At 42.3% G+C, this 14,092-nt stretch overlaps 1 protein-coding gene across 1 annotated transcript; it reads right to left on the bottom strand.

The window, feature by feature from the left end:
* Positions 1 to 12,742: 12,742 nt before the first annotated feature.
* On the bottom strand, positions 12,743 to 13,273 carry LOC143021137 (serine/threonine-protein kinase pim-2-like). The gene has a single exon (XM_076178428.1). It carries the CDS (start codon positions 13,271 to 13,273, stop codon positions 12,743 to 12,745), a length of 531 nt encoding a protein of 176 aa, XP_076034543.1.
* Positions 13,274 to 14,092: the final 819 nt, after the last annotated feature.

Here is a 14,092-nt window from a genome sequence, read left to right as displayed (position 1 = left end):
GAGGGAGGGGGAGGAGGGGACTGCCTCTTCACACATTCTTTCGCGTCCCCCATCCCTCTCTCTTCATGAACATCACCTCCCATCCTCCTGCATTACTACATTCTCAACACTTTTCTCCCCCCAACCTCCGTTCCTCTTTTTCTCCCTACCCACCACACCCCTTGTCCTATACTTCGTTGACTTCTGCATCTACAGAACCCATGACCACGACGATGTTCACCTAAGGTTGTGTCCGCTGGGATGGAGTGCCAGGGGAGGGGCGCCACCAGAAGAATACGACCACCAACCACCATCACCGGGTGCCACGGCGACTCCAAGGAAGTATGACGTCATGTCGAACGAGAGACATTTTCCAACACCAATCCACGACGGTAGACAGGACCTGAGGGAACCTTAGACATCAGTACAGGACTCGAAGCAATGGATCTAAGTTAGACAAATTTAGGTTTAAGAAGGAAATAGGTAAGAACTGGTTTACCAACAATGGTTAACGAATGGAATAGACTTAGTAACCATGTAGTAAGCGCTGAAACTATTGAATGTTTTAAGAGAAAAAGAGATAACTTTATGGACAGGGATGACAGGTGGTAAGGGACATGGAACTACTTAGTGTAGGCCTTATGGTTTCTTGCAGTCTCCTCCATTTTTATGTTTTTTATGCCCTTTGAGGTTGTGAGGGGCTCGTCTGCGTCTGTCAGCTGAGGTCTACATGTCCATCTGGGTAGCCGAGGGCTGTGCGCTGATGAGGACCTCTTGACCTACACCAAGAGTCTTTCACCCCTGGAGTCCCGTGGTGACTCCTCCCCTTGGCTGATGTAATGTAATCATTGGTCGGAAAACTTCATCCTCTTGAGATGACGGGAGGTTATTGCTTGGATAGCGGCATTTTTTTAATTTCTTCTAATGGTTTTACTCTGGTTAGTATAGGACGATTTTATTCATCCGAGGTGGGCGTCAATGGGGAGGAGGTGATGGCTGACAGCAAAGGTCGTACATGTCATAATATTTACGAGTGCAACCGAACTTGATGTTGGGCAACGGTTCTCCACTCGTCATCCATGGACAACATCCTCACCTCCCCACCACCCAGCGCAGGGGTGGGCAACCCTTGGCACGCGTGCAAAACCTGCCACACTAACGTCTTTTTTTCGGCACGTGAAACCCAGGGTTTACCTTGAAAAATAACTGGTAAATCTCCAACTTCTTTTGAATGACCATTGGTAATAGAATGCTACGCTGAGCGGCGGATTATGGTCCTATGAGGTGAAAGGAAGGGTCCCATACTCGTATGTAGGCCTATGAATTGACTCCGTTGGCATGCAAGAAAATGTTGTATAAAAAAATTTGGTTAATTTCGGCACCCACACTCAAAAAGGTTGCCTATCCCTGCCCTAGAGGGACCTCAAACCTAAATTTAGTGGGAGTTAGTGACTGCCTGACGACTCTATTCAGTGTTGACGTGGTCTCCAGGGGTGGCTAACGAACAGCATTACATAAGGATGGTGAGAAAGCATATTGAAGGGCCCCGCTCTTGGGCAATGTTCCTCAGTCTTTATTTATTATTTCATAGCACATCCTCTCAACAACTTCTCTAAGTGCCACTTTTCATCGTTTTTGCCGTCGCCAGGGGAAACTAACGAACAGAATTTCATAAGTATGGTAAGAAAGCATGTTGAAGACCGACCCCCTCTCTTGGGCAATGCTCCTCAGTCTTGATTTATTGTTTCAGATTATATCCTCTCAACACCTATGCCGAGTGGCACTTTTCATTTTATATTCGCCGTCGCCAGGGGAAACTAATGAACAGCATTACAGAAGTATGCGAGAAAGCAGTGCTCCTCGCCAGGCTATTCATCTTCGCGGCACCCTCTTGCTATCACAGGGATTGTCGGTATTTCGATTAGGCTAACCCTTTCCGTTGCGAGCCACAAATTCAAGAACAGAACACAATGATGGAGGAGACTTCAAGAAACTATAAGGTCTACAATAGGCAATTCCATCTCCCTTACTATCTTTCATCCCTATCTATAAATTTATCTCATCTTCTTTGAAAACATCCAGTAGTTTCAGCGTTCCCTACATTGTTACTAAGTCTGTTTTACTCTTTAACCACTCTGTTGGTAAACCAGTTCTCGCCTATTTCTTTCTTAAACCGAAATTTGCCCAACCTAAATCCATTATTAAGAGTCCTGCCCTACTGTCTTATTATGATGACCTTGCCTACATCAACCTGGCTGAAACCCTTGACCAATTCTATTCTAATCATTTCCGTGGCACTTCTTAGGCAGCGTTGGCACCAGAGCTTTCGGTGCCACATTTAAACTTTTGCCAACCTCAAATGTCAACTCCAAGTCACACTTTAGTGATAGCCTTAGATGCTTCCGAACGCAAACTGAACGGATTCTAAAACGACTGATATCCTGTGGCTTTGCAAGTCTCCACGTATATTGCACGTGGTTAACCAATGGAATAGATCTAGTAACAATGTAGTGAGCGCTATTGGAGACCTTATGGTCTCTTACAGTCTCCTACAATTGTTATATTCTTATCGTCACACCGTGAAAGGCTGAGAGCATATCAAGAGAGAGGGTCGCTGCGAATATCCGCTACAGCTAAGAAGTATACAAACACTCCTCAACTTACGAACGAGTTACGTTCCGAACGGCCGTTCGTAACTCGAAACGTTCGTAAGTCGTTATTCAACATCAAGGTACTCAAATTTACATAAGTAAGAATGATATAAAGTCAATACATATTTTCTTATCCTAAAACACATCACTAATGATACATAAAACAAAAATAATTTGTGATACTAACATTTTATTATTGGAGTACCTTTGCAACTGTTAAAGTTGTCATGAGATTTGCGTTCGCATCTCGAATGTTCGTAAGTAGAGGAGTGCACTGATCCTGGGAACCCCCGCCGCGCCGGGAGAAGACAGCGTGCCTAACCCGGATGTAGGTCTGACAAGCGTCGAGGGCCACCCCTGCACTCAGTACGATAACACCTCCCTCGGGCGAACAAATAGTTTAAACGGGGCGAAAGGGGTGAAAGCCCTCTTACTCAAAAAAGAAACCACACAATGGATGTCGTCCCTGTGTGTTCTTTCCTCCTGTCTCTCCTTTCAAGATTTTCTCTTCCCCTGAACCTCTCTCTATACCCCTTACCTTCAACAAAAATTATATAAATAAATAAACAAAAATAAAATATACACATAAGGGACGTCAGCTGATGAATTACCCGTGGATAATCCCCCTTTGCTGAAGTACTTCACATACAATTCTTATCTATCGTCATCGTCCTACGGCCGGTGATGATTATTATCTTATCGGCGACTGATCACGTGCGGCCTGAGAACCTTCCCTCGGCCCATCACCTGCAGCCATACAAGGAGATAAGAATGGAGGAGACTGCAAGAGACCATAAGGCCTACACTAGGCAGTTCTGTGCCCGTTACCACCTATCATCCCTATCCATTAAGTTAACTAATCTTCTCTTAAAACAACCAATTATTTCAGCGCTCACGACATCGTTACTAAGTCTATTCCATTCGTTAATCAAGCTTGCCTATTTGCTTCTTAAACCTAAATGTGTCCAATAACTCCATTTCTACGAGTCCTCCCCTGCTGTCTTAATATGATGACCTTGCCTGCATCACCCTTGTTAAAGCCCTTGAAACATTGATTGTCTTTCTCGCGTGTCTTGGGTCTGCTGGGTTCTGAAACAAACCACCTGGACGAGTTCGATGCCACACTCCTCCTCTTCCTCCTCCTCCCCTTCCTCCTGAGACCTGACAGCCATCACTTTCGCCGTACGTCTTCTAAGTGCCGCGGCAAGTGGCACTCACCGGTGGCACTCAGGGACTGAGAGACACCTCCTTAAACGAAAAAGCGTTGGGGGGAGTCGGAGATGGACAAGACGTCAGCTATGATGGACCTTATTCTCACAGGGAATACGGCCGTTATTTGCGATGTTACAAGGCGAGATCGAAATCCAACAATTAACAGCAAGAAATATAAATAAATATAAAATAACTTATTAACAAAATAGAAATATAGATAAATACATAATCAGAAAACGAATAAACAAACAAGTAAATTAATTAATAAGTAAACAAACAAGCAAATAAATAAATAGAAAATGAATAAGTAAGCAAAGGAGTAAATAAATAAGTAAATGAAAAAAAAACATAAACCAAACACCTTCAAGATGGTTGTGACATCTTCACAACACAACAGGATTCTATTCTGCAGACGACGTTATTCCCATTAGCGTCCCCCTCTTGCCTACAAGCTCTTCACGTGCGAGTTCGTTTCGTACAAGCCTATCACGTGATTGATAAATAGCTCAGTTGTCGACAGGCGATAACCCCAACTTCCCACGACTACGTCGACGTCCTTCCCCGTTGCGATAAACTCGTCCGTGGGTCGTCGAACGCGGACAATGCTATTCGGCTTAGGGGTCGTCTGGCGTCGCTTTTCCGGCAACAATAGTTCGGTTTTTTTTTTCAACTCGTAGCCATCCTGATATAATGGACAGATTTAGATTTAAGAAAGAAATAAGAAAGAACTGGGTTTTTTTTCCATAGAGGGGTTAACGAATGGAATGGACTTAGTAACAATGAGCGCTGAAACATTTGGTTGTTGTGAAGATTAGATAACATTATGGGTAGGGATGATAGGTAGTAATAGACATGGAACTGTCTAGTAGGCCTTATGGTCTCTTGCAGTCTCCTTCATTCTTATGTTCTTATGTAAGAGGTAATCTTCAGTTTAGAACGAACGTTCAATATTTCTCGAATGTGCTCCCACATGCGATGACTGAAGGCGTTATCACACTGGGCTATTTCACCTCCGACTGTTGGAGCAGATTTACTGTTCGCAGCTTTCGGGAAGGAATCTATGGTGGAAGAACAAATTTCCCTCCACCGTATCAAATTACATTCATTTCCCTCCAACGTATCAAATTGTATTCTATGTAAATTGTTGAAACAAAATAGTTTGTCACAGTGATTGAACAGCGAAAAAAGTGCTGGTGGTGGGCTGTACCATCGATTAATTAGAAACTGGAGGAAAAATAGCCCAATATGATGGACAACAACTGCCACCGACGAATGTATAAAACGTCACTACGTGCGTGCGAAAGAATTTCCGCATCATTCCGTACATGTGTTAAGGGCCCCATTCACGACAACGATTTTCAACCCCAACCCAGATTTCGGACATGGTCGGGGTTGGAGTTGTGGTTGGCGGCTTCGCCACTCACTGCAACAACCAATTGGCCAATTTTTCGCAGTTGATCCACAGTTCTACTGTGATAAGATGTCTGATCTCGACTCTGACGATCTTTTTAATATTGCTGTTTTATTAGAGGCAGATAGAAAGCGCAAAAAAAAAAGTCAAAGTGGTGTAAGTCTTGGCTTCAAAAAAGAAACAAGCTATCCCATAATCAATTATCAGAGGAACTGAGACTAGAGCCTAAAGACTATATGAACTATTTAAGAATGGATGAATCCACATTTTTAGAACTTCTGTCCTTGGTAACACCAATCATAAAAAAAAAAACAGGATACGATGATGAGGAAGGCTATTACACCTCATGAACGTCTCGTATGTACATTACGATTCCTAGCAACAGGGAGGTCATATGAAGACCTCAAATTTTCCTCCATACAGTTCTTAACGAGCCAATTTTTTTAACTACATCATCACGTGTAGCTGCGGGGTTTACTTCCTTAAATTTTGAAACGAGTATTTCATAAGCATTGTTTTTCATTATTTTATTCGACTATTCTTTACTTTTAACTTTCCATAGGCATGGATGTTGACGGTATATCTCAATAATCTCTCCTACGAAATCTTTACTGTACGCTTCCATTTTTTTAGTTAGGCAGCACAACTATAGCTACAAACGCACGGTACGAAATTTTGGGCGCAAGTGATAGATTTGGTTGTCCGCACCCATCCACCACTCCAACCCCAACACAGACATAAAGCTCCGCCCACAAAATATCAGGAAAATCTGAACGACTCCAACCCCAACCACGACCTGCAAATCGGGGTTGCGATGTAGGTTGTTGGAGCCCATCCACGAGAAAATTTGGTCTGGGTTGGGGTTGGAAATCTGGGTTGGGGTTGAAAATCGTTGTCGTGAATGGGGCCCTTTACGCAAGTTTTCAATCTCAACCCGGACCTACATCGGTCTGGGTTCAGTACCCAACACCTACCGGTGACTGACACTGGCAATGTAAGTGTATATAGAAGGATGACGGCCTCGGCCGCAGCCACGCGGCTCCAAAATTATCAATACTATTGATACAATATATTGTGCCCTTACGTGGCTCCATCAGTAATATCACCGTCAATATTATTGTTCAATGTTCTGTGACCTTATAAGTACTCTGACGTCATGAGTACTGTGACGTCATGATTATTGTGACGTCATGGTACTTCATATACGCGGAGTGAGTCATGGGAAGTCCCAGCGCTCCGCTCCCGACCAATGGGCGGTCTCGAAGTCTCACTGTTGTCCAGGATACGAAACGTCAAACACGTTCTCATAGACGTCATGAGCTAACGTCTAACGTCGTTAAAAAAAGCCAAATGAAGTACCAGATGACGTCAGGCAGACGCAGTCGGCATCGGTTGACGTTATATCACATTTGGCAGATCCTGTCTGACATCACAGGCAGTCACAAAAACTGAAGTCATCATATTAAGCAGACACTACTGATCGTCGAGATCTTCATAGCTGAAGGCGTTATCACACTAAGCAATTTTCTCCAACCTCCGATTAATCGGTGGTACTGCCCATCTCCAGTGCTTTTTCCGCAAAATAGCTTGTCTTCTCAACAAAAATACATAGAATGTCATTTGATACGCTGGATGAAAATTATTTTCCTCCATATCAAATTCCTTCCCGAAAGCTGTGGGCTGCAAAACTGCTCCAACAGTCGGAGGAAAATAACCCAGTGTGATAATACCACACACGCAGTCGACGGCATCATATCAAACAGCGGAGTCCTGAGGTAACGGTCACTCTCCATCGATCCAGAAGGACGAGTCTGCCGTGACGCCGTCCCTGGTCCCCGTTTCTCATGACCCGTCCCCCCAGTCCCACGACCTATGTGGAGCGATATTTATAAAGTCCGATATGGACAGAAATGGACCGAAACGAACCAAAACGGAGTGTTGATAAAATCCGAAATGGACAGAAAGGCCATTGAAGCCATATTAAACTACTAAAATGGACTTTCATGTTTACATGATATGATCTATTAAAAAAAAAAAAAAAAACAGCATGTGGAGTGGTATGACGACCTAAGTAAAAAAGAAAAGCTTATCAACAAAAGGCAGAGATCAGAGAAAAGAAAGAGAAACATGGATGAAATAGAGGAAATTGACTGACTGTTTGTACGAAACATGCAAAGCTTAGTACATTCAGTAGATTGTGTGTTCATCAGCCTGCCCAATGAGAAGGTATAACTGAAACAAAACTGAAAAAATAATAAAAACAAAACAGTTTTTTATTTCCTCCGACCTGACAACATGGCCTCCTAAAAGTTTAATATTAATAAATGTGTTGGGGGCATTTTTCTAAAGCACTCCAACCTAAGGGGAAGGATCCATGGTATCCATAACCCAATGAAGAAGAAGAAAGTCTGGCTTAAAATAAATGAATAAATAAATAAGTAAATAAATGAATAAACAGTATGTGGCCCATTAGTAATAACTATTACTACTACTCCGGAAATGGCTGCGAACGGAAATGACTGTGACCACTACAACACATCTAAATATCAATTACAGGGGGAGTGTACTATACTGCGTAAAACATTGTAGTATAAGCTCAAATGTTCCTAGAAATGCATTAGTACGTAACTACGATTATTACATTTGTGCTAAAATTGTGGTTGTAATATTGCCTCATAAGAGCAAGCTACCTGATAGTAAGTTACATTTAATTTTTGTTACGCTTGGATACCAGTTATTTCCTTTCTTGCTAAACAGAATCGTATAGCGTCAGTTTTATTAAAAACAACTTGATATGACTGCTTCAGCTTGTTCTGACTGACTTAGTAGCGTGCTTTTTGGTCCAAGAAATACGAACACCGTGTTTAACCTAAAATCCAGTTCCGCCCCCTACCGCCACCGTGGCCCATTAACTACGAGGAAAAATGACTACAGCTGCCCCACCCCTGTCATCTGCCCAGTACCTCTTTAAAGGCGTTATCACACTGAGCTATTTCTCCTCCAACCTCCAATTAATCCACAGTACCCCCCCCCCTCCAGATTGTTTTCCGCCAGAAAACCACTATGGCAAACTATTTTGATTTCTTAACAATTTACATAGACTGTCATTCCCGAAAGCTGCAGGATGTAGATCTGCTCCAATAGTCGGAGTAAAAGTAGCCCAATGTGATAACGCCTCAGGTGTCCTCGTCGCTCTAATAACCTGTATCCTGCCTGGGTACGGACAAATGTTCATAGCCTTAATTCAAAAGTGGACAAATGCTCATACCCCAAAAATCTCACACACCCTGATGGCATTCTTATCTAAATCTATGTGTTTTTTTTTTGTGTGGGATTATGATTTTATTTTTATTAAGATTTTTGTGGGAGTATGACTTTATTTTTAAGATATTTGTGTAATTCTAATTTAATTTTGTTTCCTTTTAATTAAGATAGAATAAAATACAAGTAATTTTGACTGGGTAGTTTTGAAAGAAATTACAATTCTTTGAAGATCTTACGTGAGATAGTGTGCATTAATTGGCATTGGTACCAAAAAACTTTAGATTAAAGATAATGATAACAGTTTATTTTGGGGGTAATATTATTGCCTTTGAGGGATTCCTATTTGATTTTATTTTATTAAATAAATGTTTTCTTAATTTGTTTCAAGTTTGAGGGACCCCTAATTGCGTTTTGGTGTTTTTTTTTTTTTTATAAAGTTTGTTCAAACAAATGTTATTTCATTGTTTGAACTTTGAGGTGCGATTATTATGAATGGATAAATGTTTTGAGTAATTTTAGGATCATTTGTATATTGAAATTGTAGGTTTTTATAGCAAAGTTGGTTTAAAAACTTGGTATATGGATGGGAACTTTGCCATGACACCAAAGATCTTCAAACAGCTGCATGTGATCCTCGCTCCGCTGGAGAACTCTGCTATGTCATGCGCATATACCTTCCTTCCTGGCAAAACCCAAGCAGTATATGAGGAACTGTTGCAGGCAGTCACTGCTAAGTGTGAGGAACATGGGTTTTCTCTGGACCCTGACAGAGGGCTCATGGATTTTGAGAGCGCTGCCATTCAAGTTGAAGGAATAGTACTGGAACCACACGTGAGACTCCAGGGCTGCTTCTTCCATCTGACCCAGAGTACTTGGAGGAAAGTGCATGGGCTTGGCCTGACAAACTTGCACAAGGACAACGATGAGGTGAAAGTGTTTTGTGGGATGATTGATGCGCTTGCCATGCGCTCTGTGGATAAAGTGAATGAGAGGTTGGCATACCTCAGGGGAAATGTGCCAACTGAGCTCGAGGATCTTCTGGACTATTTTGATACAACTTACGTCACTGGGACTTACCGCCACGTTCAGCGACCAGCAGCCCTGATGGAACACCGCCACCACCCAGGCTTAGCAGGTTGCCCCGCTCCCCCTCTATCCACCAAAATTGTGGAATGTGAACGAAATCACCCTCGCCGGGGAGGACCGTACCAACAACTTGTGCGAGAACTGGAACAATGCATTCCTGCAGCTGGTTGGACACTGTCATCCTGCCTTCTGGAAAGCTGTGGACTGCTTGAGGAAAGACCAAGTAGTGGTGTCTACAATGATTCTGCAGGGTAATCAGGGACAACCACCCAGAAAAAGAGTCAAGAAAGCCAGCAAAGCATACCAATAGCGACTGAGGAAGCTGTGTGAGGATTTTACAGCTGACCACATGGATCTGCCAACATTTCTGCGAGTTTATAAACTCCCAAAAATGTAAATAGTAACTAAATATTTGTAATATTATAAATGTAAGATATATATATATATATATATATATATATATATATATATATATATATATATGTATGTATGTATATATTGAATAGATTACAAATATCTACCATGGCTTCTGTGAGTTTCCTTTAATCAAGAATAAGGTGTGAGATGGCTTCTGTCTTAATCCTTTAATCAATAATAGGTGTGAGCATTTGTCCTGTTAGCACTCCAGTGAGCATTTGTCCTGTGAGATTTTGTCCTACCCCCATCTTACCCGCTTCATTTGTGTCATTATGACATTTGGAAATAAACTCTCCTACTGGGATTCTACCCTCGTCTTATAAAAAGCAAGCCGCTCAGGCGAGGATTCGAATCCCAGTAGGAGAGTTTATTTCCAAATGAGGGATTTTTTTTTTTTTTTTTTTTTTTTTTTTTTTCTAAGGAAGGGTGGTTGCATGGGAGCTTACTCGGAGAGACCTTGGGAACTTGCGCCGGCGTGTGAGTGAAGGAACGCTCTCCCTGGCGTTTGTTCCCAACTGATGATGATATATAATGTGTAACTCTGATCCGTAGGGATGTCATTAATACACTGACTACATAAAATTTATATAGTCATTGCCCACTACGGTATCCAATCAGATGAGGCTCTAGTTACGCCCTCACCCATCATCTGAGGCGTTTCACACGTATCGACCTTCCGCCGTGCGCCGTCTACAAGACATCGTCCTCTCATATAATCACGGGATGTCTACGGACGCTTTTACACGTCACGACCAAGATCACGTGTGATAGCATTCATAGACGACCATAATTATTTGAGAACCCGGCGTCGTGTCGTGGACGGCGTACGGCGAAATACGGACGTTTGTGGGAAGCCACGACCCGCTGCCCCAGTTCTCAGCAACACGTCGCGTTATTTTAGGTCATCGTGTATTTCACACGAATCAAGCTCAGCGTTGGGCTAGGTTTACATATCTTTTGTGTCAAATGTGAAATACACCAGATTTAGATTAAAAATATATGATGTTTACAAAACTATCCTTAGAGAGTCTCATTAAAACGGGATTCATAGTATTTACGGATATCCTAACCCTTACATTGATTTGAAGCAAATATCGAATCAAGCAAAACCTTAAAACGGGATTCATAGTACGAATATCCTCACATAGCAGTTACGAATCTCCTGATCCTCACATGAATTTGAAACATATGAATATAAGAATGAAGGAGACTGCAAGAGACCATAAGGCCTACACTAGACAGCTCCGTATCCATCACCACCTGTCATTCCCATCCATAAAGTTGTCTAATCGTTTCTTAAAACAACTGATAGTTTCAGCGCTTACTACATGGTTACTAAGTTTATTCCATTCGTCGACCACCCTATTAGTAAAACAATTCTTGCCTATTTCCTTTTTAAATCTAAATTTGTCCAGTTTATAACCATTACTGCGAGTCCTGCCCTGTTGTTTTAATATGATGACCTTGTTTGCATCACCCTTGTTAAAGCCTTTGAGAACTCCTTCGCCACGAAAATGACGCATTTGACCTATTCTCTCAACCTTGACGCCGCCCGACGAGTCTATTCAGGTGAGGGGAGGAAATCGTACCCATAAAGCATTTGTTGGACTGGTGATCGACAGCTTTCTTAGAATCGGACGAGACTTCAGAGATCGTAAACTTTATAGACTAATCGATTGGTAATACGAAGGACACACACACACATACTATGTATATATATATATATATATATATATATATATATATATATATATATATGTGTGTGTGTGTGTGTGTGTGTGTGTGTGTGTGTGTGTGTGTGTGTGTGTGTGTGTGCGTGTTGGTTACCTTTTCATATTTTCTTTTTACTAATTTTACATTTTCTTAACTTTTTGTGTGTATTTTTTCAATTTTATAATTGCTTTCCACTTTATCCAATATATCTTTTTTCATTATTTTTGTATTTTCTAATTTTTATAATAAAATTTTCTTTAGTTAATTTTTTTTATGTTTTATATTTATATTTTTTGTTTCTATTTGATTTTTCAGATTTTCTAATGTTACATCTGAATATTGCCACCTTGTTTTCTTTTTTCTTATGCCTGTTTTTCTTCTTTCTTATTTCATTTTTCTGGCGCATTTTTTGTTATTTTTTTTCTTATTTTTCAGTTGTATTTTTTCTATTTAATTTTTCTATAGCATTTTTCTGTTTTCTTTTTTTTTCTATTAATTTCTTATCATATTTTTGTGTTTTTCTTTTTTCTTTCTATATTGTCCATTCTATTTTTATATTCTATTTGTCAATGTTTCTATGCAATTTTTCTAATTTTATTAGTTTATTTGTTAGTTTTATCTTATTCTTCTATATCTACTTTTTCTATTACATTTGTTTTCAATTTAATTTTTATATCTAATTTTTCCACATTCTATTCTTCTATATTTCAATATAAGTTTTCTATCTTTCTAATTTTTTTTCTATATTAATCATTTCCTTGTATTTTGTATTTTCTCTTTTGTCTACTCAATGTTTGAGTTTATTTTTTCGGCGGCGTCTTGTTTAGTTCCCAAACATGAAACACTAGTTTAGCTGACGCCTCGTAGCAGAGTCGGGGCCACCTGATGCTGCCGAGTACTCTCGAGACGGCGTGGCAAAGGCCCTGCTGGCCCCCTTTCTTGGCCTTCGGGTTCCTTTTCTTGAAGATTAGGGTCGTCTCGAGGCGGAAGCAGGAGATTCGGCGACCGGTCACCCACGGGTGGGCAAGATCCCGCGGCAGGAGGGTCGGGTCCAGGGGTCTTTCTCGAAGCAGCGCATGATCAGGTCTCTGCACAGGCGGGTGATGTTGCTGGGGAAGAGCGGGCCGGCTCTCCGGACAGAAGCCAGGTTGTCGAAAGGGTCGTCACGGCACACCATGTGGTAGAGGATTGCCCCGAGACTCCAGACGGCTGTCGGTGCGTGCAGAAAGCTTCCGCTTCTGATGAATTCCAGAGACCAGCAGAGAGGCGTCCCTCCCGTGAAGGTTCCCCAGTGGCGTTCGGCCATCTCCCCGCAGCCGAAATCGATCAGTCGGATATCAAGGTCACCCGTGCTCTTGCCCCTGAAGAGCAGGACGTTCTCCGACTTGATATCCTTATGGGAGATTCCGGCAAGGAGACAATACTGGACTGTCTCGACGATCTTGTCGAATAGTCTCTTGACTTCATCCATGGAAAGAGGTTCGCCGTTGTCGATCTTCATGTAGTTCAAGAACGACACGGCCCCGGGGGGAAGCTCCATCACCATGAAGAAGAAGCCTTCGATGGTGATGCAGTCGTGCAGTCCAATCATCCCCGAGACGTGCTGGAGCCTTTCCAGCAAGACGGCCTCCGTGGGCACCGTCTCCCCGCCCCAAGGAATCGACCGTCGTCAGGAGGATCCACTTGATGACAACCCGGGCACCGTCTTTGATCCTTTGGGCTGGGAAGACAATGCCGAGACCTCCCTTGCCGCGAAGGTGGCCTAAACGGTCATTTCTGAGACGCTACACGTTCCCCCGAAGAAGGCAGAGCTCGGACGAGAGCGGTGATTCTCTGGACAAAGACAACATCGCATCGCAGATACAGTGTTATTTTGAACCGCACTAGGGCGGGCGCGCACACACACATAATGTGCGGACGCTGAGCTGCGGGTGGGGATGAATTAAGGGTTAGGGACAAGATTTGGACTAGGGATGGGGTTAGAATAAGGGAGATCAGACCTAGGGTCAGGACTGAGATTAGGATTGAGAAGAGGGAGGTAGTGATGCCTAATCCTATTTCTAAAAATACCAAGATCAAACAGGATACATGGAGCCTTCGGATTTGACAGGAAGAATCGAAAATGTACGTAGCCATAAATAATGGATTAAAACAATGGCTGGAGGAAGAGGAGGAGGAGATTGATAAAATCCTACAAACGTTTCCTCGTTCCTCCATGAACTACCAACGGAAAGCGTCGCTCACCCGCAATGTCATTTAACGCCAGATAACAATTTCACCCTTCATGATCCACTGCAAGACCGCCCCTGGGCTACGATACAACACCTGTACTTCACCACGGCATGAGTGGACAAATTTA

The sequence above is a fragment of the Oratosquilla oratoria genome, chromosome 41, assembly GCF_046742065.1.
Source record: "Oratosquilla oratoria isolate Oo_2021 chromosome 41, ASM4674206v1, whole genome shotgun sequence".
NCBI lineage: Eukaryota > Metazoa > Arthropoda > Malacostraca > Stomatopoda > Squillidae > Oratosquilla > Oratosquilla oratoria.
Note: the sequence above shows the minus strand (reverse complement) of the source record. Positions and strands in the feature narration are given on the sequence as shown.